This window comes from Epinephelus moara, chromosome 6, assembly GCF_006386435.1.
Source record: "Epinephelus moara isolate mb chromosome 6, YSFRI_EMoa_1.0, whole genome shotgun sequence".
NCBI classification, from domain to species: domain Eukaryota; kingdom Metazoa; phylum Chordata; class Actinopteri; order Perciformes; family Serranidae; genus Epinephelus; species Epinephelus moara.
In genome coordinates this window covers 2,970,540-2,996,415 of record NC_065511.1, presented here as the reverse complement: position 1 = coordinate 2,996,415, position 25,876 = coordinate 2,970,540, and the positions used below count along the sequence as shown (strand labels likewise).

The window sequence follows — 25,876 nt, the reverse complement described above, 5'->3', positions numbered from 1 at the left end:
TAAAAATTAAAGACTGTCTGAAGGTAATTTCTCTGGCATTTCTACTTTTTTGCTGTATCTACCATGACACTCCTGTATCATATCAAACCAAACCATGAGTTTTGTTACACCCCAACATGTCTTTCAAAGAAACATTTTTCCCTCAGGGAAGTGTAACATTTTTTGCTTTTACTTGCATTTCAAGTAATGATAATTGTCTTTTAGATTCACAGGGACAGATTCCAGGCAGCCCATATGTGCCCATCTGAGAGAAATGTCACACAGCACCTGAGGAGAATAATACTGCTTAGACATTTCTCAGATGAAGACAGTTTTCTTCTTCTTCTTTCGGCTGTTCCCTTTAGGGGTTGCTACAGCGAATCATCTGCCTCCATCAAACCCTATCCCCTGCATCCTCTTTTCTCACACCAACTGACTTCATGTCCTCTTTCACTACATCCATAAATCTCCTCTGTGGTCTTCTTCTAGGCCTCTTGTCTGGGAGTTCCAACCTCAGCATCCTTTTACCGATATATTCACTATCCCTCCTCTGAACATGTCCAAACCATCTCAGTCTGGCCTCTCTGACTTTATTTCCAAAACATCTAACATGAGCTTTCCCTCTGATGTACTCATTCCTGATCCTATCCATCCTCGTCACTCCCAAAGAGAACCTCAACATCTTTATCTCTGCTACCTCCAGCTCTGCCTCCTGTCTTTTCCTCAGTGCCACTGTCTCTAAACCAAACAACATCGCTGGTCTCACCACCGTCTCATACACCTTTCCTTTTAATCTTGCTGGTACTCTTCTATCACACCTGACACTTTTCTCCACCCGTTCCAACCTGCTTGCACACGTTTCTTCACCTCTTTTCCATACTCTCCGTTGCTTTGGACTGTTGACCCTAAGTACTTAAAATCCTCCACCTTCTTTATATCTACTCCCTGTAACCTCACCATTCCACTTGGGTCCTTCTCATTCACACATATGTAATCTGTCTTGCTATGACTAACCTTCATTGCTCTCCTTTCCAGGGCATACCTCCACCTCTCTAGATTTTCCCCCACCTGCTCCCTGCTCTCACTACAGATCACAATGTATTTGCAAACATCATAGTCCATGGAGATTCCTGTCTAACCTCATCTGTCAACCTGTCCATCACCATAGCAAACAAGAAGGGGCTCAGAGTTGATCATTGATGCAGTCCCACTTCGACCTCAAACTCATCCGTCACACCTACACCACACCTCACCACTGTCTGGCAGCTCTCATACATGTCCTGCACCACTCTGAAATACTTCTCTGCCACTCCAAGCTTCTTCATACCATACCACAGCTCCTCTCTCGGCACCCTGTCATATGCTTTCTCTAGATCTACAAAGACACAATGCAGTTCCTTCTGATCTTCTCTGTACTTCTCCATCAACATCCTTAAAGCAAAAACTGCATCTGTAGTACTTTTTCTTGGCTTGAATCCATATTGCTGCTCACAGATAATCACTTCTGCTCTTAGTCTAGCTTCCACTGCTCTGTCCCATAGCTTCATTGTATTGCTCATCAACTTTATCCCCCTGTAGTTGCCACAACTCTGCACGTCTCCCTTGTTCTTGAAAATCGCCACCAGCACACTTCTCCTCCATTCCTCAGGCATCGTCTCACTCTCTAAGACCTTGTTGAAGAACCTAATAAAAAACCTTACTGCCACCTCTCCTATAGAAGTGTCTATAGACACTTCCATACCTCCACAGGTATATCATCACAACCAACTGCCTTTCCACTCTTCCTCCTCTTCATTGCCCTCCTTACTTCATCCTTACTAATCTTTGCTACTTCCTGCTCCACAATGGTCACCTCTTCTACTCTTTGTTCTCTCTCATTTTCCTCATTCATCAACTCTTCAAAGTACTCTTTCCATCTTCCCATCACACTTGTGGCACCTGTCAATACATTCCCATCTCTATCCTTATCCTGTACTCCTGTCTACTATCTTCAGTCCTCTCAGTGTCCCACTTCTTCTTAGCTAAAATCTTTCTCTGTACACATTCCCGCACTTCCTCATTCCACCACCAGGTCTCCTTATCTCCTTTCCTTCCAGATGACACACCAAGTGCTCTCTTACCTGTCTCTCTGATAACATTAGCTGTCGTTGTCCAGTCATTTGGGAACACCTCCTTGCCACCCAGAGCCTGTCTCCACTCCTCCCTGAAAACCACACACCCCTCTTCCGTTTTCAGCTTCCACCATTTCATCCTCTGCTCTGCCTTTGTCCTCTTCATCTTCCTCACCACCAGAGTCATCCTTCACACCACGATCCTATGCAGTCTGGCTACACTCTCACCTACCGCGACTTTGCAGTCACTGATCTCCTTCAGATTACATCTTCTACACAAGATGTAGTCCACCTGTGTGGTCCTCCCTCCGCTCTTATAAGTCATCCTATGTTCCTGCCTCTTCTAGAAGAAAGTATTCACTACAGTCATTTCCATCCATTGTCATTTTTGCAAAGTCCACCACCATCTGTCCATCTGCGTTCCTATCCTGGATACCAAACCTGCCAATCACTTCCTCATCACCTCTGTTTCCTGCCCCAACATGTCCATTGAAGTCTGCACCAATCACCACTCACTCACCTCCAGGGATATCCTGTATCACTTCATCTAACTCACTCCAGAACTTTTCCTTCTCTTCTAACTCACATCCTACCTGTGGGGCATAACCACTAATAACAATGAACATCCCACCTTCAATTTCTAGCTTCAGACTCATCACCCTATCTGACACTCTTTTCACCTCCAGAACATTCCTAACAAACTCCTCCTTCTCAAGAGAAGACAGTAGTTATTTAAAATGTTTTATATAATCAACCTCATGTGTCTCTCATGTGAGACACATTACGTGCAACAGTGTAATTACCTTCGCCAAGGAGGTTATGTTTTCGCCGGTGTTGGTCTGTTTGTCTGTTTGTTTGTCTGCAAAATAACTCAAAAAGTTCTGAACGGAAAGGTTGATAATGGGACAAGGAACAGATGATAAAATTTTGGTGGTGATCGGTTGAAGTGAAGTGGATAAAATAATAAAATGGCGGGAAATCCGAGCTGCTTGGTGGAGGTCTGCCCTCTCTGAGTGCTTTTCTAGTTGATTTAGAATTAAATACTGGAAACCCATACTATCCTCTATTAAACACAAATAAATATTGTTATTTCTGTAAATGTTCAGAATCTATGTTCATACCATGACAATTTTACTTTCTGTGTCAGAGTGAAACATGTTTGAGGTTATGCAGTAGTCTTCAACATTGCCTGTTTGAAAAATAAATGACTTAGTAAGTCCATTATACCTTATCTACAGTAACAAAAAATATGAAAAGCATAAACAGTGTTGAAATATCCTGTGAGTTTGGGGACCTGCCACTATTTTCAGTGAGCTTGCAGGCAGTTTGTAGACTGGCAGCCTTCACAGACCACACATTCTTACTCTGACCTTGTCACATATTGACATTAGGTCAGACTTTCCACATTGGAATATGACGTGCAAGGTACCCTGGGTGCGTTGGTTGTTGATGTTTTTGGACTCTGTGTCATCTTCAGCCTGTTACAAGCACTGTCTGTTTTCAAAATACACTTCCATTTTCACAGGAAATGTAGAGTTTGCATACAGTCTCTTTCAAAATAAATGCACCACATGGTTCAACACAGCAAATTTCCATTTTTTTTTTGCTTCAACAACAAGCGCACGTGGTTACGTTTACCCAACACACAGACATGGTTGTGTTTAGAAAAAAAATAACTGGGTTTGGCTTTACAATCTTATGGGAAGCAAACACCGGCCTCCTGGGTGAAAGTCAGTGGATGCTGGAACCATACACCACCCCTCCCACCGGCCCTACACGGACTACCGCCACCTTTACTTTCATTGTTGTCCCCCTGCATTTCCCCCTGACACCGCCAGGCATCATTAAACAATAACATATCATGCTGACGTCTTTCATCGGTGTCTGACACTGGAAGTCACTGTCCAAGCGACCAACAGTGACACCTGGTTTGTCGCAGATGCAGTATCAGTCTTCACATCAAGGATTGATTCATATTTTAGGTATTCATCTGAAAACTGAAAGAAAAAAAGCACCACTCCAGACAAACACTGTACATAATTATGCACCTCACATATTAATAGCTTCAAAATAGGTTACTTGTAAAGTAAGGACCCCGCAGCTACTGCCATCCATCTGCAGCTCGCACCTTAGTGCCTCTGCAGTTCATGTTGTGCTGCTTTATTGGTGCTGTCTCATCCATAAGAAATGAAAACATTAGGCATTGAAATTATTAGAAAAAGGTGAGCAAAACAAAACAATTAGATGACATAGTTAAAAAAAGTATTCAGTAATATAATACAGTTTTTGTAGGAGTAAGTGTGTTTACGGGGTTTAGAATTAGGTCAGTCTGTAAAAGGCAGGGCAAAGCATCTATATTTTGCATTTCAGAACTCAATGCCTTGCACAAAATAAACAGTCACAGGGATTCTGACAGTGTGTACTCAGCTTAAACATTAAAATAAATACCTCTGGTTTCTCAAATTTTCCTGCTGTGTCTCTGCTCATTCCTTAAAGGGTCAATAACAATGTGGATGTGATTTCTTAGTTAGGCTCCAAAATGACAATAGACCATTATTTGCACACTGTAGAGAATGAAAAATCTCTCTATTGCAAACGGTGAAATATGGTCTAAATGTGAACGTGTTATAAACCTTAAATAGTCGTGAAAGAACTTCCACTTTTGAACCTTTGAACATCTTCACTGATGGCCATAGACGTTTTTTAGATGTCTTTCCAACTGAAAAAATATCGCTGGGTATACAGAGCTGGTTAATTGTCCAATTTCTAATATTTGGATATGTACTAATCACACACACACACACACACACACACACACACACACACACACACACTGAAAAAGAGAGAGAGTCCTCCCTCCCTCCTTTGGTTTCCTGTCAGAGTAGCGCGCGCGCGTGTGTAGCCTATACAGTGCGTGCGTTTGGATAGCTGAGCAGTGAGTCTCCAGCTGCTGAGCGGAGTGGAGCACACAGCACAGCGGACGCGTCCAACTCATTTCTCCGTTGGACTGTCGTTTACTTTACCGTCAATGTGAGAGGAGAGGACAGAGAAACATGGATGGACAGCGCCATTCTTTATTTTTACGGGGAACTTTATCTTTCCTTTTCCTTCCTGTGCTGCTGCTGCTGGAGCCCGGGACTGCTGGTGAGTTAGGCATATCCTAAACTTTGACAACGCTCTGTTTGTTCATCGCTGTGAGCTCACTACACTGCTCACTAATGTCAGTCTCTCTGTATCTGAACCAAACTTGGAGCCTGTTGTTGTAATGAGCATGGGAAACGTTCCTGCACGTTACGCAGAGCCGAAAACATCCAGGCGCAACAGGTGACTCAGACAGCGGCTGACACACTGCTCAGTTATGCTCCAACTGCTGGGAAGCCTCTTATATTTGCTTACTGTTACCCTCGTTTAAAACAGTACAGGTGTTTTCCACAAAAAACATTAGGCAGATCTTCTCCACTATGACAGGACTTTTCATCCAGCTACACGACTCTCTTCCCTCCATTAAATCTCATCACATTTGAGAACTTTGAGAAAAGTTACTTGGTAGAATTGATCATCTGTTGGTCAGTAATTGTAATTCTCAGTACATCAAAAGCTCAATTTAAACACATTTTTTAACAATGACACTTTTGAGGTTGTTTCTGTTGTCACATTTTGAAATTAAGTGTAAAACACATTCCTTGTAAAGATATTAATCTTTTTATTGGACCCTTACACTTCCAGTTTAATATGTTATTCTGCATCTCCTGTGCCTTTTGTTGAACATCTTACACTTATGACAAAATGTGTCATGTCTTGTGCATCATTTATACACATCTCCTTATATTTGATATCTTTGTAAACTTATGGATTACCACGAGAGTTTTAAATACATGTTTAATCAGTGTTTGGCTTCACAGTATGACTTTGTATTTAATGTTCCACTGAGTTCCTCAGTTCCTGCATGATATGTAAAAAGGTGTTTTGGGGTTTATTTGTTTAAGTCTCCTTGTAAGTTTGTATGCTAGCAGTCTCACTTTCCCTCCTATACACTGTAATTGTATGTGTTAACAATGGCACTTAAACAGACTTGGCCAATTTCCATCTGTCATACCAAACACCTCCCATTTCAGTTAAGCACTGAAACTTCCCCATGCTCGCTGACAGGTGGGCAGACTGAACATGAAAATGACAAGCAAAATTCTTCCTTAGCTGTTGTGAATACACATTATGTGCTGTCCCCATTCTCCTTCCTTTCTACCCTCTTCTTTTTCTCCCCCCCTGTCTGCTGTTTGTTCCTGCCCTCCTCCCACAGTGGGGCCTATTTTGAACCTGGAAATCCCACATACCAGAAGGACAGTGTGGTCTTGCTCCATTGTATGTGTCACAAATAGACAAACTTACACCCACATGCCCTCATAGTCCCCACCAATACACATGAACACACACACGCACTCCCTGTTATTCTGACTTCTCCAGAGCACCTTGGCCCAGAGGAAGCTGCTCGCCACCCTCCCAGTACCCGAGCAGCTTGACATTTTGGTTATCCAAACACAGCGGGTGGACTTTGTTGTTTTTATCTTTTCTCTCCTTGTTTGCTTTCAATTGATGTCTGTAACCATCCGCTCAGTGGGCTGTCACAGGAAGGTTCCTTCCTTCCTTCCTTTTCCAGGGAATCCTAGTGTCTGGGCAGGGTCCACTATGTGCTTGTATGTCTCCCAGTCCTTGTGCTTAGACAAGATGGTGCTGGACACAAACTATCTGAAAGGTGCCAATCAAAAATCAAAGCTGAAAGGGAAAAGGAGGCTATGTAAAAGTTGAAATGGATAAATAGATTTGTTTTGGAACCGCAGGGGTTGTGTTGTAGCTGATTTATTGACTCATGTACATATATATTATTGAGGAGACCGAAGAATTCAGCAGTTTGAGAGAGAGAGTGAGCTCTCTTTTTCTGTGTGAAATAGTTTGTGTGTGGGCACTGTTCAGTTCAGCTAAGCCCACAGTCCCACTGTGTTTACACTGACTTTATTGGGATTCAGTGTGCAGAGGAGGGGAGGGGAGGAGAGAAGGGGTCACCCACTTTAACCTTACTGAAGTGTCTCCCTTTGATTTTTTACCATTTTTAGTCAACTTCCTCTCATGCTCTCCCCTCTCAACTCACTTCGCTGACTCCAGGGTCAAAAAGACGGATGGATGGAGGCGGAGGTGGCAGAGAGAGAGAGGGAACCTGAGGGAATTAAGGGAGGAGGATAAAAACAGAAGGAATGAGAGGATTAAGACAGAGTTGTTGGGGTGGGAGGATAACTTTCAGGAGCAGAGGGAGAGAGCTAGTCGCCTGCTGTGGCAGTTATGTAGCCTTGCGCAGCCTCTTGCCAGTTGTCTCCCCTCATTTCAGTGACAGGACTAGCTAAAGAGAAGGAAGATTCTTATTTCCATACACATCTTTTCATTGCACTGCTCAGGAGAAGTGTTATCTATTTTAGATTGAGGAACCTTGGCTTCACACAGGGCTCTACACTCACTAAACTATCATACTCTCTAAATGTGGACTAAAGTCAATGAATAAATAAAAATTAAATGAATATAATGAATGATAAAAATAAAGAAAAAGGCAGTTCTTTGCTTCTGGCAGAGCCTCTCTCAAGCCTCTGCAGTATATATATATTGGCAAATTATTATATATATTAAAATAAAATACCATACACAGCTGGCACAAACTTAATTATTGTGTCACTACACCAGGATTTAAAGCCCCCTTCAAGTGTATTTTGGCATTTTTATTATATTTTGTAGTTTTCTGAGTCATGTCCTGACTTTGATTAGTCACACTGTTCGCCAAATATTTTTTGACAAATAAATGGTGCATAGCGCTAGTTCAGACGGAACACGATATCAAGCTCAGTTCACATCCCAGCTACATCAGCTGATCTCAAGCAGCCCAATCAACTGATGGACCAGCTGATTGATGGAAGGAAGTCAGCTGATGGATCACATGATTCCTTTCTATGCAACCAATTAGCAAATCTCATTCAGGGTGCCCTTTTTAAACTGCTTTGGTCTGCCTACTGTTGCTGTTTCCTCTTTAAGCCACTTTGCAACCCGCCTCCACCCCAGCTCCTCCTTTTCATGTTGTGTCTGACTTATCAGTGACATTTCTGTTTGTCATTGATGCTGCTCAGTTCTTTTCCCAGAGGGTCTTTGCTGCTGCTCTTAGGCTTTCCATGTAGGCACGTGGAAGGGCAGAGAAGGGTCTGGAGAGGCCCCAGAACAGAGCCATAAGGCCGAATATAATACTGCAAATGGAAATTAAGTGTTCTTTGACTAACTTAATTTTGTGCTAAAGAAGGTTGTTACTGGAACGAGAGGATGACGTATGACTATAGTAGAATCTGCAAATCATTCGGCAGGTGTAGTGTTATAAACATTATACACATCGCTGTAAGCGAGCCAGTCACTTTATCATGTATTTTTCTATAACTGTAGCATGATAGGTTTAGTAATACCGCTCTGTGTAGTTGTGTCCTCCACCTTAGTTAAATGTGTTGTTTATGTTCATAATGGCATCTGTAGCCTTTGGGCTGTGAATGCCTGCATTCAGCACAGTGAATTACACAAAATCCCACTGGCAGAAACTGACTTTCACTCGCTCTCTTCTTTACTGTCTTCGGCCACAGGGCACTGCAGGATGGATAGACATATTACCGAGGTCCACTGTCTGAAATGCAGATTCGGGACATGTTGAAAGTTTGCACCGTCCAGCAGCACCAGCCTCTAAAGCCTTGTATACACTGTGCAATTTTTGGCGGTCCCAGACCAAAGATGACCATCGTGAAAGAAACGTGGCAATATCTTTGGTCGTGGCTCTAAAACAGTGGTCCTATGTCGCACAGTCAGAGAGGTCCATTGTTGCGGTCTTGCAATCAAAGACAGTCTGGAATAAAATTCTGACAGTGTCAGAGACTTGGGATGACCATCCCACTGTGTCACTGCTGTTATGACCTACGTCTACTAACCAATCAATAGCATTGCAGCATGAAATGACACACTGGTGCTAAACCCAAACAAACAGACAGATAGCAGCTCGCCATGGAGGCAAAACTAGCTAAAAAATATGTGGGATATCAGCAAAGAGGAAAACCTTGTGGAGTTGTGGCAGCAGAAGCCTTGCCTGTATGATATGTCCTCCAGAATAACATGGGGGGAATGCTCTGCCACAGCCGCTGTGTTGTTATTGCCGGAAGAGGAGCTGCGAGCAGCCTCTCTCTGTTAGCGCCATTGAAAACCAAGACACTGGGCAGGCCAAGCACAGGGTTTTTAAGGCTGAGCAGAGAGTTATTTTCTTCCCCATAGAGGTTTTATCTATTGAGTTCATGCTGCAGCGTGTGTTGGTTAGCCGGTTTACATGCTGATCGCTGCTCCTCTCATTAATGTTTGTTTCTGGGTGATGGCCTAAGTATGCATAATGTACTTCATGTTCGCCTTGCAAATGTAATTATTTAGACATTAAATTAAAACAACCCCTACTCAGTATGGGAAGCTATTGCATCGTATGTCATAACCTGCGGTTCAATAGGCGCTGTCATGGTACAGTCTGCATACATCAAATTAGTGTCGTACCCAAGCTTTAGCTTGCACTAAACTAATAAGGTTGCTAAAATCTCACAGTTTGTACAGGTATGGACACTAGGAAGCACACAACTTTCAGTCAAAAAGTCGAGAAGTCCCATCAGAAGATCATAAAATTCAAAGAATCACAATGCTGCCCAGGGCAGAGTTGCTAGCTGAAGCGAGAGCTGCTCATGCTGGTGGACGGTAGGGCTGTGACAATAACTGCATCACCGCAATACCGCAGTCACGTGATGCCTACCGCGGTGAAGAGGTCATCACCTCACAAAAAAAAGAAGAAAAAAAAAGCTGATTCATCATGGCGGCGGATCTGGTTCCCAAGCCAAATGTTAAAAGAATACTCAGAGGATTTGGGAGTTATGCCCTTTCGCTATCATTTTCATATTGAGACAACATGATGGATATCGTTTTTGTGTCTGTACGTCCAGTGGCTGGGTCTCAGCGGTTAGCATTGGGGTCAGTACGTCCGGCGCTGTGATCCGCGGACGGGTGAGCAAGCACAGACGTAGCCTGTAAACAAAACTCAGTTGTTTATTTAGCCTAACGATATCTCCGGACTATAGTAGCTGCAGTGGACGACTTTGAACGCAATTTTGAGGAGTTTCTTGTAGCGGACACAGATCCAGAGCCATACCTGTTTGAGCCGGAGTACACAGATGAGGAACTCCAGGTGTTGGATGCTGAGCAGGCGAGAAGAGAGGCTGAATCCTCCGGAGCGGCGGAGCAGCAATAGGCCGAGGGGAGACGGAGGTCAGGGGAGGACTGGTGGTGTAGCTGCGGGGCTAGCTAACATATTCCTACGGAGGTGGAATCATTTTGCTGCACAGAATGGGACTCGGTGCTACCATCGTTGGGGAGATATATCATCAGGAGGAAAACCGCCACAGAGAGTGCATCACAAGGAGTGAAAACTTTGCAGCAATCACTAAGTTAAACTGGAAAAAACACCCAGGCCTGCAGGAGCTGATGGACAGCTTTCAGTTGAGTGAGTAATATCGTCCGTGTCGTGTCTTTGTTTGCTTTTACCGAGTGACCTAGCGTACCTGTCCCAGAGACAGCTGCAGCTGTTGCTCACCGGTGTCACTCTGTCACTGCGGTGAGAAAAAATACATACCGTCACAGCCCTAGTGAATGGTGCACCTCCAAAACGGCCATTACTCAGTTTCAAACAGCAGAACTTGGCAACATATCTATCCTTCCTGTGTTGGACTTTGGCCAGCGTGCAGCAGTGCGGCCCCCTGGTGCAGCATGCAGCCAGATGGCACCTCATCACTTAAACAACCGACAACTGCTGCAGGAGCAGACGGTAAAGAAGAGAGCAAGTGAAAGAGAGAGTCACCATGTTTTTCAGAGTTTGTCGAATTTGTGCTCGTGTTTCAATAGTAATGGACTGTATCCAGCTATCACACGCACACCCATTCTCTGTTTAAGAAAGAAGTAAAACTGGCTGGAGGGGGGCTTTAATTATTACTGTTAGTTATTCTGACAGTGGGGGGTTGTTGTGAAAGATGCACAGGTTCTACGCTGAGATCATTTGTAGAATAGCAGCAGGGGTCAGGGTTTGAGGACTCTTTGAGAATGAATAAATAAAATTGAATAAATAGGTTTTAGTCCAGTTCCTTATGGATTTCGTTCAAAATTTTTATGGGAGTTTGTCACAAACCAGCTCAGTGAATATGACAAGTAGGGAGTCCACACAAAAGATTTACTTAAAACAAGCAGCATTTATTAAACTACAATTAACAATTAACTATAACCAATGGAGTGTGTAGGTCAGAAAAGTCAGTTATGAAAGCCATGCATGGCTGTGTGTCAGGTGTACTGTGGAGGTGTTGAAGGCGCAAACCAAAAGCAATGATGCCCAGTGGATGTCAGCTGAAGGAAGGGATAGACCAAGTGAACACATGAGGCAGCTTTTATGGCCTGGAAGCCTAGGTGAGCCTAATCAAGGCAACAACCCTCCCATGTCAGCCAACTGCCTGATGAGGCTGGCTGGGACATTCTTAAAGACAGTTTTGATACCCACCAGGGCTGGGTATCGTTTGGGTTTTTTCCGATACCGGTGCCGAACCGATAATTTTAAACCCTACCGGTGCTTCAACGGCGCCTGAACCGATACCTCAAAATATGAGTCTTTTTATGGAGGTTGAAAAGTGGCACAAATGGGCCACCTTTCAGAAGTGTTTGTGTATTTTGTATAACAGTTTTAAATTATAATAAAAGCAATGTTTTTATTTATTTATTGCTGAGGCAAATTAGAAATACCTAGAAATAAATAGGTATATGAACTCTATTAACAGTTTTAAAATATAATAAAAAATAATAATATTAACTCTATTAAAGTCCAGTCACTGTAGGCAGCCCAGGCTCCGCAAATGGCAACGAAAACATTTTGGTCCCATCTGTGCCAACCATAGACATATATATATGTCTATGGTGTCAACCAGCCAGCGCGAGACCAGAGCTACAGGCTGCAATGAGGCTAAAAACAGAGTTCAAATAATGTTTTTCCAAACAACTTTTTATGTCGGGGCTTCAAGACACTTGGATCACTACGGATGAGCAGTATGGAGATATTTTGTGGTTTCAGTTATTGTTTTTGGACTTTTGAATCTGGGGCGCCGTAAGCCTCCATTAGGTGGAGTTTTGTTGCTACCTCCTCTCCCCTTGGATCTCCGAAAGTGTTGTGAGGACTCTAGGGGTGACCTAGCTCCGTTGTGTTTGATAACATTGTTGAACGGAAACAGAAGTGACGCCCAGCGGTGCTTAGCGTGCCTTTAGGTGTAAGCACAGGTAATGGGCTACCTGCTGGGCATCGCTGCCCGTCGCACCTCCAACAGTGCCAAAGCGCGATAGACATTGATGAATTGGTTCTTAACATCCAATTAAGTTTAATACAATTATTATACCACGTATATCAGCGGAATAAAGGTATAAACTGTTTCATAAACACACACTCTAGACTAACCTATTGTTGCAGTAAAACAAAATGAGAAGACACATATTCATGAAAACAGGTTGATTAATCAACCCAACTATATTCAAGATTCCTTAAGGGAACCCTCCTTAACTACCGTCACAAGATGGCAGTATGGCTCCATGTTAAATGAGGGATTAAAAACTTAAACTCATAATTTCCTAATGCTTTGGTCTACAGAAAAAAAGAAAAAATATCATTCAGCTAACAAACAAGGATTATGTACATTTACAATGTTAGAACAGGAGAAAAATTTATAATTTCACTTCTGGAACAGAAACTTGGTTTCTGATCAGGAACACATACTTAATTTGTGACATTAACATCTGTTCAGTGTCCTCTTCACCCAGTTGTGAATTAGATGGTGTGATTTCCCGGGATGACAAGAAGGGACAGGATGTGGTGCACTTAAGAAGCATTGTCCACAGACCCTGGTCTGATTGTTAATCAAGTCTGTTGCCCCAAGCTGAATTATTTTAAGACGTTAATGACATCTGGGACCTGGAGGGGTCTCAAGTGACCTTTTTACCCCTCTTGGCACCCGGATGAGGGAGCGTTCATCAAGACCAGGGTGAGACCAGGGGCAGGGTGTAAACATTTGACCCTCCGAGCGGCCTCTCAATTTGTATGTTCACTTATAATCCGGGTTCTGGAGGAGTTTAGAAGGCTGTTGTTCCTACAGCTGGTTCCGCGCATCCTCTGCAGGTGGTAGCTTGTTACTCTCTGCCTTATACTGGTCAAAATGTGCCATCTCAGCTCTGGAATGTTTCTTATTGCGATACCTTTTGAGTAACAGGAAGCACACAAACCTAGTCAAGTGTTTCTGTTGTTCCTCTGTTACTCTTAAATTATCTGAAAGCATCCTCAAAGCTTCAACGATGTCATCCTCAGCTTTAAGGAAGATCTTGAACCATGTTGCATTATGCCTAGTTAACACTACATGACTTAAGCCCTGATTTGCGACTAATTTAAAATAATTAAAAATATTTTTTGGATCTCCCCACCAGAGGCCCCAGATAAGACGCAAATCAGTGTTGGCTCCACACTCACAAAATTGGTGCTCGAATGCTAACTGCTCAAAAATGTGAGGCGAGAAGTCACCAACACAATGCAGAGACACTCCAGATATTCAGCATACTAAAAATCTGGACCTGTCAGGGACTGTTGGTGAGCTACAGCTGATGAGAGCCCAAGACACAGGTTGAGAACAGAGACAAAATCTGCTTTTTCCCCTCTTTATCTGTGTTACATGGATTTCGCCACCGCTCTGTCACTTTAGGAGACTAGCAGCAGTCCTGAGTCTTATCTTAGGAAGGCTAAAGCCAGTTTCTTTCTTGAGATAATAAGACAGGCAAAAGGGAATACAAAAATGTTATGGAAAAGTATTGATCAACTCACAGGAAAAGAGTGCCTCAAGAGTGAACCTTTGGAACTTAAGTCAAATGGGATTATATAAGATAATAGTTTGACTGTTGCAAATAGTTTTAATGAATATTTTATTAATTCTGTATTAGAAATGAGTAGCAACTCTACAGAAACTCAGCTCCCACTGAATTTAATAAGTGAAGTAAATGCACTGAATTTTAATCATACAGGTGAGGCAAAGGTAAATACAATTCTTTCCTCATTATCCAATTCAAAGGCAAAGGATATTTGGGGAATTGATCTTGTTCTTCTTAAAAAATACAAAGTTGATTTAACGATGCCCATCACTCAGACGGCCATTGTAGCTCCTGTATACAAAGCAGGTGACAGACAGGAGGTAAGCAACTACAGGCCGATCGGTATACTTCCTGCCATTTCAAAAGTTGTTGAAAATGTTGTTGTTGAACAACTAGTAGCTCACCTAAATAAAGAAAATCTACTCCATCCCATGCAATTTGGGTTTAGAGCTATCCATTCTACTGACACGGCGTGTTGCTACTTCCTTGAAGTCATTAAGGCTAACCTTGACAAAGGAGGGGTGGTGGGTGCTGTATTTCTTGACCTGCATAAGGCTTTTGATACAGTACTACTCTCTAAATTGTCTAAATTCAAACTCTCTGTCAACGTACTGAATTGGATTCAGTCTTACTTACTTGATCGCTCTCAGTGTGTCAGGATAAAGGATAAAACATCCTCTCTAAAAACCTGTGTTACAGGAGTGCCACAAGGTTCCATCTTAGGACTGTTGTTGTTCAGTGCATTCATCAATGACCTCCCAACTGTGTGTGATGGTGTGGAGATCCTGTTGTATGCAGATGACACAGTCTTATATGTACATGGGAAAGACCCTGATGAGGTAGCTAACAAATTATCATTAACTATGGAGAGAGTTGTGAAGTTGCTCAGTTACTCATGACTCACTTTGAATACTGAGAAGACTGTGACCATATATTTTAAATAAACAAAGACAAAGGGCTTTTCCAAATATTTATGTAAATGGACAAATGATTAAAAATGTTGATGAGTTTAAATACCTGGGTGTCACTTTAGATCCCACTCTTACATTCAGAAGGCATATTAAAGATTTGTGCCATGCATTGAAATATAACATAGCTAACTTTAGACATATCGGGAACTTGTTAACAGTCGAAGCCTCTGTGACATTTTTGAATGCTATGATTTTATCTTATTTTCATTATTGCATATCATGTTGGTCTCAAGCAAACAAGACTGTCTTAAAACCAATAAGCTCACTTCATAAACAAGCCTTGAAGGTCCTGGATAGGAAATCAAGACAGTATCACCATTGTAAAATTCTTGTTAAATATAAAATGTTAAGTTTTGATAATTTAATTCGGTACTGAGATGTTCCTTTAGTGCATAAAATAATCTATAATGCTGCTCCTCCACCACAGAAGAGCTTTGTTCAGCTCCGCTCTGAGCAAACTAGCAGAACCTCCAGGTCTGCTTCAGGGGGAGATTGCAGCGTTCCTAAACGACGCTCCTCCTTTGCACAATCTGCTTTTTCTTCTAAAGCCATTAAAGAATGGAATAAGCTCCCTGTCAATCTTAAAACCTGCACAGACTTCCGTGTTTTCTCTCATGAAGCTAAAAAATGGATTTTAAGTAATCAGTCTTGTCAGCATTAATTTTACATTTTTGACTGTTTTTGCTACTTTGCACACCTGTGCTCCATGTTTTAATATTTGTATACTGTCTTGTCTTTACTTAGCCTGCTATTGTGACTGAGTGTGTGTGTGTGTGTGTGTGTGTGTGTGTGCATGCGCGCATGTGTGTGTGTCGGTCCTGCCAGTGTGGGTATTCTATGGGCTGTTTGTGGAGATGATGATGGATTTTGTCCTGTGTTTTATTGTCTTTGTTCACCTGCCCAGGGGCTACAGATGGAAAGTAGCTAGAAGCTAAATCTGGTACAAAACATCTTTTTTCCTCGTGAGATTAATGTGCACTGTCCCTGTTACAAATAAATTTAATAAACTAAACTAAACTAAATTCACTCCAGTGGGAAAAGTGAACATGAGGACAGATTATGCGCAATTATTTCACCTCATAGTCACTAAAGTAAGTACTGGACCCATTTTTCACAAGTACAGCCCATTCTAAGCATACTGACACTAAAATGGCATTTTTCAGACTGACATATCAGGAGAAAATGTCCTTTGATTGAGACAAGTCTCTCCTTTAGCAACACACTCTGTCAAGATCTGGCATCAACTGACATGATATCTTACTGGGTTGTTACCAGGGCAGGAATTTCCTTGATGCCCTGCCCGCACTGCCCCAGGTGATTTTAAGGTTTTCTCCTCTGCCTCTTTCCTGTCAACACGGCTTTGACACCTGCCTCTATTGAGAAAAAAATAATGCGATGACAGTCTGGAGTCTTATTGGGCAACATCAAATCACCAGTGGTGGGTTTGATTCGAGCCTGGCATGAACCGCTGGGACAGGCATTAATGACAGTTTGACACCAGTCTATCACCGGCCAACGAGGAGACTTCATCAAACACCCGGGCAGGGATCGGTACCGAGACCCGGTATTAAACAACCCAAGGCAAGTTTAATCAACACTGTAATAACAGTAAGCTCTGCTATTATCGGCGTTACTTTTTAAAGTTTCGGTTTCATCATCATTTTGCAGCCTCTCTCCTGCTCTCTGCATGTCACCCCTCACAGCGCACGCACACACAGACACAAAAACTCAACAGCAGAGAGGCCGTGGTGCAGATGAAGGGAATATAACTTCAAGTTGACTCTAGTTGACGACAACTACGCTTGTTACTGTGAGTAAGTGCAATAAAACCTCTGCCAGCCAAGCCAGTACTTTATCAATACATGTGATCAGCATGTAGAAAGCCATATTTCAATCCGCTCTGTCCGCAGTCTCTCATTCACCGCTATTATGATTTATGATCGCGGTCGACACAAGCACATCGCGCTCGCGAGGCTAACAGCAAAGTGTTAAAGACAAACTAAAATGAAAGCTGTCTGTATGTAGGCTAACACTTTATCTGAACATGTACCTGAGGCAGCCGACCTGCAGACAGTGAGTGTCCTCAGTAGAGGAGGGACAAAGAGCAGGATGAATGACTGATACTGATGTTTGTCTTCATGCTGAGATAACGTGACTTTCTTCACTCAGTATTGTGATGTCAGGAGGAATATTTATATTCCAGTGAGATGTTACTGGGTTTTAAATAGTGACTTTGTTGTTGTAAACATGACTGTTGCTGCCATGGACTGCATAAAACTATATCCTGTGTAACTGACCTGTAAGGAAAACGCCAGGAGGTGAGGTGTGTGCATGTGTGTGTGTGTGTGTGGAGGAGAGGGGAGAGGGAGATGCTGGTAGAGAGATAGTGTGTGTGTGTTGTTAGATACTGTTAATGTCACTTATTATGCTTCTGTGCATTGACAGATCTTTTTTAGTCTGTTTCTGCATCATGTTGAGGAGGGCCATGCCTGTATAAAAATATATATATGTATGCAAAAAAAAATCAAAAAAAAAGTGGATCGGTTGCTCGCTGCTAAAAATGTGGCCCGTCGACATGATCTGGTTTTGAAATGCGGCCCAGTTGAAATAGTAATTGAATAGCCCTGCTGTAGTTTGTTTGTTTGTTAGCTATCTAACAACACATCAAAATAATTGTAAGCCAGTCGTGTTCAGTGAATCAGTTTATCATGTACACTCAAAAAATATTTAAGATTGTTTGCTTATAAATACATGAACCTGGTTGTTCTATAATTAAAACACATTGGGTTTATTAGTACTATTAAATAAATCACATTATTACTTATACTCATTATTATTACTTGAGCTTGTTTTATTTATTTATTTCACAGGTAGTTATACATCCTTAGTCCTTAAATTAAATTCATTATGGACGTGGACTTAAAATCATTGTTTTATTGTATGGCCTTGCTGCCCTGGCTTTTGGCCTTCGTGCCCTCAAAAAATTGACAACACGAAAGGCCAAGTGGCCTTGCCCCTAAAATGATGAAATTCCAGGCCTGGTTGATACCAATTATTTTGTGATAGAATATCTTTGGAAAGAGTAACAAAGAGAGGGACAGAGAAGGCGGAGTATTGGATACAATGTATAATAATCTGTAATGTTTCTGTAAGTTATTAATTACCTATGATATTTGTAAACACCATGAGTTGACACGCGCATCACAAGTCATGAGCCTATTCATCGGAGATTCCTCCTGGTGAAGGATCTTATTGTGTGTGACCCCTTTGTTGCTGGTCAGTCATGTAGTGTAAAACCACAATGACTTCAAGATTCCCAATTACAAGACAAGTTGTGTAGTGTGAAAAGTACTTTGGAAGTCGTGTAGTGTGAACTGAGGTTAAACCAACTCTTGCAAACCCTACAGCAACAGAGAATGCACTCAGTGCAGATAATGCATTTGCCTTTTCTGGACCTACAATATCCCAGAGAGGTTGGATCTGCAGAGCACCTAATGCCATCAAGATTGCAGTGTTCTTTGCCAACAAGTCGTAGTTGGCCATTGCCAAAAGCAGGACATCTGTGTCAGAAGAAAGTAAGTTGAACATCTGCAGATTTTTGTTTTGCTGTTGATACAGCAGAGCAGATCATTATGATGTCAACTTTCTCATCGTTGTTTTTTGCTGAAGCTTCCAACATCTTTGTTGCTCTTTGTGCGACCACATGTTAAGGTGATGTGACCAATTTAGGGGAAGAGTTAACATAAATCAGCCATTTATTTATCATATGAAACGGTACAAGGTATGATCCCATCAGCTCCGTTAGCATATGCATTGGAAGTTAGTAATTTCTTCTTTCATCGTAGGCTGCTGTTTTATAATCGTCCACGTTTACAGACTGGCTGCAGTGTGTGTGTTTATGGCATCCTGGATGGTTCTGTTAATCCATGGTCTCTGGTTGTGGAATGATTCAACTGTAGTTTTGGGTGCAGTTCTGTTGTTTTACAAATGAAATTCACCACAGACTCTGTGAATTAATTGATGACACTAATGGAGGTGTCTGGGAACGTGCTCTATCCTCTGATTGGCTCCATTTCTCATGTCACTGGGGGATGCGTTGAAGTATGTTTACATATCTCAGCCTCAACAAGACAGCCGCATGTTCGCTCCTCCTGTGCATAGGGGGTGCTGCTCTGTAACCACCACTGAATGGCGTATGGCAATGATACAGGGTGTTTATTCTCCTTGTGGCGCAGGGCAAGCAGGAACAGGACAGCACCTCACATCCATATTGTCACACCAGTCCTTATTTACCATTAAGCACACACCTCCTCCCTTTCTCTCGCCAGAGTCTTCTGCTCTGTCATATCTCTGTGTTTATGTCGTAGCTGTCATGCAAGCTGACAACTGTTAAATAACTTATTTGTTGTTTGTTGTTTGTTTAACGTTAGATTGGTATGTCACCCAGTGGTCAACACTAGCTACTCAGGTAATCTTTGCTGTTTTTTTACTAAAGCCAGCTGCCAGGGGCAGACTGGGACACAAATTCAGCCCAGGACATTCAGGCGCACCAGCCCACGCACCAGCGCACACACTGTCCCACACGTTTCTACCTATAATCCTCTATATGCTTGTACACAGTACACAAACGCTGTCTTCAGAATCAACTGCATAAGAAAATCAGCAGTTATTGTTTAATTCCAGACTATAAAATAAATGCAATAATGAACTGGCCACAAATGGCTATGTGCTTATTATTTAACTTAAAATAAGAGCATATAACTCTATCCTAATGCATCTAATTTTATGCACAATATAATTGTCTGCCCTGTCCTGCCCAGCCATGCTCTTGTATTACATAACCCCAGTTTATATCTTCATGGCTCACAGCCACGAACTAAGGAGGTATAAATTGGGCAATAGGCCCTATAGTCAACTTCAAGTCAACTTATTACTACAACAAATGTAATGTAAAAATGTAAAATGTAAAGCATAGTAGGCTATGCCTTCACATTGCACCTGTCATATTTCTGGTCTCATCCTCCTCCTCAGTCTGTCCCTCAGCTTCAATGTCCTTGGGACTGGGAGCACCACCAACATTAATTGTGTGAATCCACAGGAAAAAAGCAAGCACATATTATCTTTTAGTACAGGTTTAAATTATAATGACTTACAATACCTTGTAGGCTAGTTGGCCTCTTGAAACGGTCACCTAGAAGAAATATGCAATTTGCCAAAGCCAACCTTGCACATTACACACTCACGAACGTTAGCTAACGTTAATGCACCTGCTATGGCAATGTTGGCTTCAGCTCCATCCTCGTCGTTAGCAGCACCAGCAGCCTCAGCCTTATTCGAGTTTTTTCGGCGCCACCCTTTCTTTTTTTTTTTTTTTACCGGCTTTATCCATGTGTTCTGTCTAATGGTCAAACTAGACTGGTCTGCCATGAGTAAAACTGATGCCTGTGGCTGAGCCAATCAGATTTCAAGAAAAATGAGGGCCTCTTACGTATTGGAAGAGGCTGCTCTTTTCTCCTCCTTCAAACATCAAAACATAAGATTGACACCTACGTTCCCTCTGAACATCTCACAGCAAACAAACAACATGGGAGGGACGCGCATTACAGCACTGACAGCTAGCAACTAGCTTGACATTAACTAGTCTTTTTTTTTTTTTCTCTTTCTTTGACCACCGGGCCGGCCCCACCAGCCCCACAGGCCCACACCGGCCCACACCGGCCCACTTGGTGACCAGCCCATCGGGATTCGTCCCGAATGTCCCGATGGCCAATCCGCCATTGCCAGCTGCTAACGCTACCTAGCTAGTTGCCAAGTGTAGTAATAAGAGGTACAGTAACAAGAGATACAGCAGTTATTTGCCTAATACAACAGACATTGTAGGCAGACGCAGCATCAGATTCAATTCTTAATGTATTGGAAATGGTCCCATTTGTTTCTTTGGCATTAAATGTGTAATTAACTTATAAACTCAGAACCCATTTGATTTATCACTAGGGGCCCAGCTAAAAACAGGTTATGGGTGGTCGCCATTTTGAAAGTCCAAGATGGGAAAAAAAAATGACAACATTGGTTTTGGGGTTTGTCAGACTCTAAACTTTCCAAAAATGTATATTTTAGAAACTCCCCAAAGATTTTGAACAAAGGGTGTAATCAGGACATAGTGAACCTGACTATTTCTCAGATGGTACATGGACTGCATTTATATAGGCTAGCACTTCTCTAGTCTTAGCGATCACTCAAAGCACCTTCCTTAGTTTGCTGAACTACAAGTGGTGCTGCTATCCAGGTCAGCAGCTGCAGCAGCAGTAGGCTACAACAGTTGTCAGTTGCATTTTCTGTGTTGCTCCACACCTTTTATTATTTAAACATGAAAATCAGTTTTACTCTGTAGGTAAGGTGTTAATTAGGGACCACCTCTTATTTTGCAAAAACAACCCCATAACCCAATAACTGTATTGTATTCAAATTGCTTTAGCCCGTTTAACATCACCTTATCCCAGGTACTGAGAAGAGCACAAACACAAAGCACATATACAGTGAAAAAATCCCAAACTGTTCTAATAGAAATGTTTGTGCTTATGTAAGACCCCGTTGCTCATAATAAGAGGCCGGCTGAGAAAACACTGTCACTTGTTCCAGTCACATTTGAGCAGTTAGGAGCAGTCTTTTCTGTGTAACGGTGATAAAGTGCAGTCAAGCTTCCTGCCATCCACTGTGAGCTCACATCCTCAGTGGATTTCCAAACCACTGAGGATGTGAGGACAGGAAGGGATGTGGGGGTTATGATAGAAAAAAACAAAATGCCAAACCTACAAGGGGTAACACTTTTTAAAAAGGTGCACACTTTTCTGTGTGGTTACTTTGGAGTGCATATGACACAAATTAGAAACTAACTGCTAATTCATGAATAGCTCATAGTTAGTTGAATAACTGAATATCTACAAAAATACACTAAACAATGTAGGGTAATAAATTTTTTGTTGAAAGTGACAGGATGATAATGTTGATAATTTTAATGGGTTGTTACAGTTAAGGAGTAGAAAATGTCAATACGCAAATATTTCAAGCTAAGATACATCTAAATAGGAACAGTTTGACATTTTGGAAAATATGCATATTCATTTTTCTGCTGTCACCTATTAGAAGATTGACACCACTCACATGTCTGTATGTTACAGACATGAGAGTGGTGACAATATGCATGGATTAATTTCCCCTATTGTCATGTGATAGGATTCATCAAATAATGCCTTGTGTGTGAGTTATTGAAGCATAACATAACAGTATAATTCACAAAAAGTAATATGTGATGTCTACAGTTATACATGGTTATTGGTTTACTGGTATTTTGAAGTATTTTGTCTGATCCAGGTTCCACAGTGAGAGTAAACAGGAATGTGGTCAAAGAGCATCCGTGATTTTCAGTGCTTTTTTTAAAAAAAAAAATTCGTTCAATGGTACATAGAAATGAATATTGTGAATGCTACATCATTTATATCACTCTTGAATATTCTTAATCATATTGCTGTAGGAACAATAGCCACAAAATATATACCTTACAAGTTTTAGTCACGTGCAGAATTTTCTTTGTCATTTCAAGAAAGCTTTATGTTGCATTGATCTGTATGTAGACATTTCTTTTAATTTTCTCCTCTGCTTTCAAGTGAAACATAGGTATTTATCAAGAATATTTATTGGTTTGAGGCCACAGTAGCACGATTTCCGTCCTGAAGTTACAGGAACACAATTAAATCTCTCATTTCAATTACAGCCCCTTCAGGAGCCATCAAGAGCATGGTTAATGATAGTCCACACACTCCCTCTCCACTTTCCTGTGACACACTGAGGTCACTTGTGTTTTCATACTATAACTCCCACACATGGACTAGCAGCAGGAAAAAGTGCAGCTGTAATAAAAAAGAAAGTTAGAGTGCTTTAACAGCTGGAACAGTGACTCATATACAACTACAGACCTTCATGCAGAGCTGCCCTTTAACTCTCTGCACCAGCACAATCTGCTGGAACTTCAAAGTAAAGGGCATAAAGCTGCAACTTTTAACTGTATAAGTTCAACAGCACTGTTATTTTATCAAAAGTCCAGAAAGGAAGGTAAAGGAAGGTTGTCTTCATTTACCCTTTGAACCATCTGATGCAAATTTATGTCCCTCCTTCTCTAATTCATAACTCGGTCAAATCAAAATGTACCTTCACTTGAATCTGCTAATTTTTTTTTTGAATGATAGTAGTTAATCATATAAAAAAGCCAATCTTTTCTCATTCCCAAGTCATCAAATACCGATGCTTTGTCACACCCCCTCAGCTTTTCATACCGACGCACAAGGCATCCTTTAGCATCTGTATGTGACAACAGCTGTCTTCTGGGTGAAACAAATTGTAACACATGGCTATTGTTTTCAAACAGTAGTGGTTAGGTTCAGGCAATAAAAACACTTGGTTAGGCTTAGGCATGTTTTGGGTGAAAATATTAAAATAATAAATAAAATAATTGTAGAAAACAAGTGTCGTACACTCCATATGGCTCCATATGAATATCTTTTATTTAAATAATTGCGTAGGAGCCAGAGTGTGTGACACTTCTTTTCCACAATCAAGTCTATTGTCAGTGATGAGCACCTCATTATAATTCTTAGAATGTGTACTTTTATGGTTTTAAATAAGTCCCTAACATGAAATAATTACATTATGTGATTCAGTGTTAATTTTGACAGCTATTTTAGATTTAGATTTAGTCTTAGTTTTGGTGCTTATTAGTTTTATTTAGATTTTAGTCCTTTTTATCCTTCATAGTTTTAGTCTTGTTTTAGTATATGTTTCTTTTTTTTTTATCTTTAAACTAATCTAGTTAGGTAAATTCATCAGTTTTTGACAGGTTTAAGGGGTGATTTACGAGCACACACTTACTGATCATCATTTGAAAAGCTCAACATCTCTCTATTTATGGTCTGCTAAATTAGAGATCACAACTCACACCAACAACTGATGCTGCTCTGGTGTGAGTGTTTTTGCTGGTTAGCAACACATCCTGGCACAGACTATTTACTGGAATTTGCCAACCTGTCACTCGTGGCATTTGAAAATAATTACAAGCACGGCCATTCCCGGCTCGCAGTGTTCGACAGTCCACCACTGACATTTTCGACACGTCTCGTCTCGTCAATAAAAATCTACATAGATTTCATTGTCGGTTTTATTATCGAGTTCTACAGTATATTTAGCTTGTCATTGTCTCATTTTTGTCATGGAACAAATGTCACCACAGGACTTACCTAAAATCCGTGTTTGTTTGACCCATTCACCTTCCCACTCCACATGGACCATCTCGCTCTTTATAGTACGTCAGTTGCTCTTAGTGTCCATAATTACTGTGGATGGGTTCATACTCGAGTTAGCTGAAAGCCTGATGCATCTCATCGAGACACTGAAGGGTGTCTTTGGGATCAATATCACAAGTTAAGAAGGACAAAGCGTCAGCATATGGCAACCTGGGAGCCATGTATATATCCCTGAACACACTGTCCTCTACCTATTCATATACAAATATCTGTGGTGCGTTGAAAACCCGTAGACGCACAGGTGGAAAAAACAAACTTTTTTTTTTTTTTTTTTAATGATTTGAGACATTGGACAGTCCCTGTGCCTGGCTGTTGATCACTCTAAAGTTCATGAATGAACTTTAAAGGTGTTGGAGAGAGTAGATTTCTATTTCTCATTTTATCTTATTCTTGAAAGTGAAAAAAAAAAGTTTAGCGCCTAAATATGTTGAACTATACCTTTAAAAAACAAGTGTGCCAAAAGCCTGTAAATAAAAAGCGGTAAAGAGTGAAAACCAAGCTTTATTAACATCAGACAGTTAATGGGCTCTTAATGTGTAATCAGTATTGCACAACAGTACAATAAAGACTGAGCTCACTGGCTGCACGGTGTAACTCTACCCCTGTTACTCATTCACATTCATTCAGTCTCTGCGGCACTTTGCAGCACTAAATCAGCAGCTTTTATTTTTCTATGAGGTTGTGTGTGGGTGTTCATGCTCTGCTTTTCATTCTCTGTCCTGCCCCAAACTAGACTGTGTGATGGAATGCGTCTTGAAAGTATATTAACTGTGCTTAATGCACACAAACACACACATCAACCCATATAAACACAGACTGTAGCAGTGTAGTCTTAAAGGGATTGTGTAGGGTCTGACAACACAAGGGAGGGAAATAAGAATTCATCCAAGTCAAACCTCCTCTGGTCGGGTTTCACAGCTTGGCTCTGCAGACACGCTGCCATGTCAAGTGATTTAGTGATAGCACAGACTGCACCGCATGCAGTTATTTTGTCTAGGTCTTGGATTTCAGATGTGTAAGGGATGTTGTTGTTGTTGTTTGCAAGAAAGGGGCCCCTTTATCATGGTAAAGTGGCTACATGTCCTATAATCCACTTAAATAACTAGGATTTGATATTGATGTATGTATCAAGTTGATGTTGATAATGTATTAGTCTATTTGATCGATCACAGTGCTGTTAATGCTGGTATAAATTCATCAATTACTAATCCTCCAATACAGGAAGGCTTCTATTAGAATTAGTGCGCATGCGCCACGGTGTATGCAGCCTGTTCCAGTCGCTCCTGCTTACTTTAACTTTGTTTTCAACTTTTTTCCTCTCTTCTTTATCTTACTTGTTCTGTTTTTACTTAAGTTATTTATTAAGCTACGTCCTCTCTAATCATGCTTGTGTGGAGAGTTTTTGTTGTTTCGCTCGTGGTGGAATCGCTCCTTT

The 25,876-nt window shown here is 41.4% G+C and overlaps 1 protein-coding gene across 1 annotated transcript in view; it reads left to right on the top strand.

The window, feature by feature from the left end:
• The first annotated feature begins 5,004 nt into the window (after positions 1-5,004).
• LOC126391210 (TGF-beta receptor type-2-like) overlaps positions 5,005-25,876 on the top strand; it is a 62,941-nt gene continuing 42,069 nt past the window's right edge. The window contains exon 1 of the mRNA XM_050045808.1: positions 5,005-5,234. Coding sequence (XP_049901765.1) covers positions 5,144-5,234 — 91 coding nt within the window. The 5' untranslated portion in view covers positions 5,005-5,143. The remainder of the gene's footprint in view (positions 5,235-25,876) is intronic.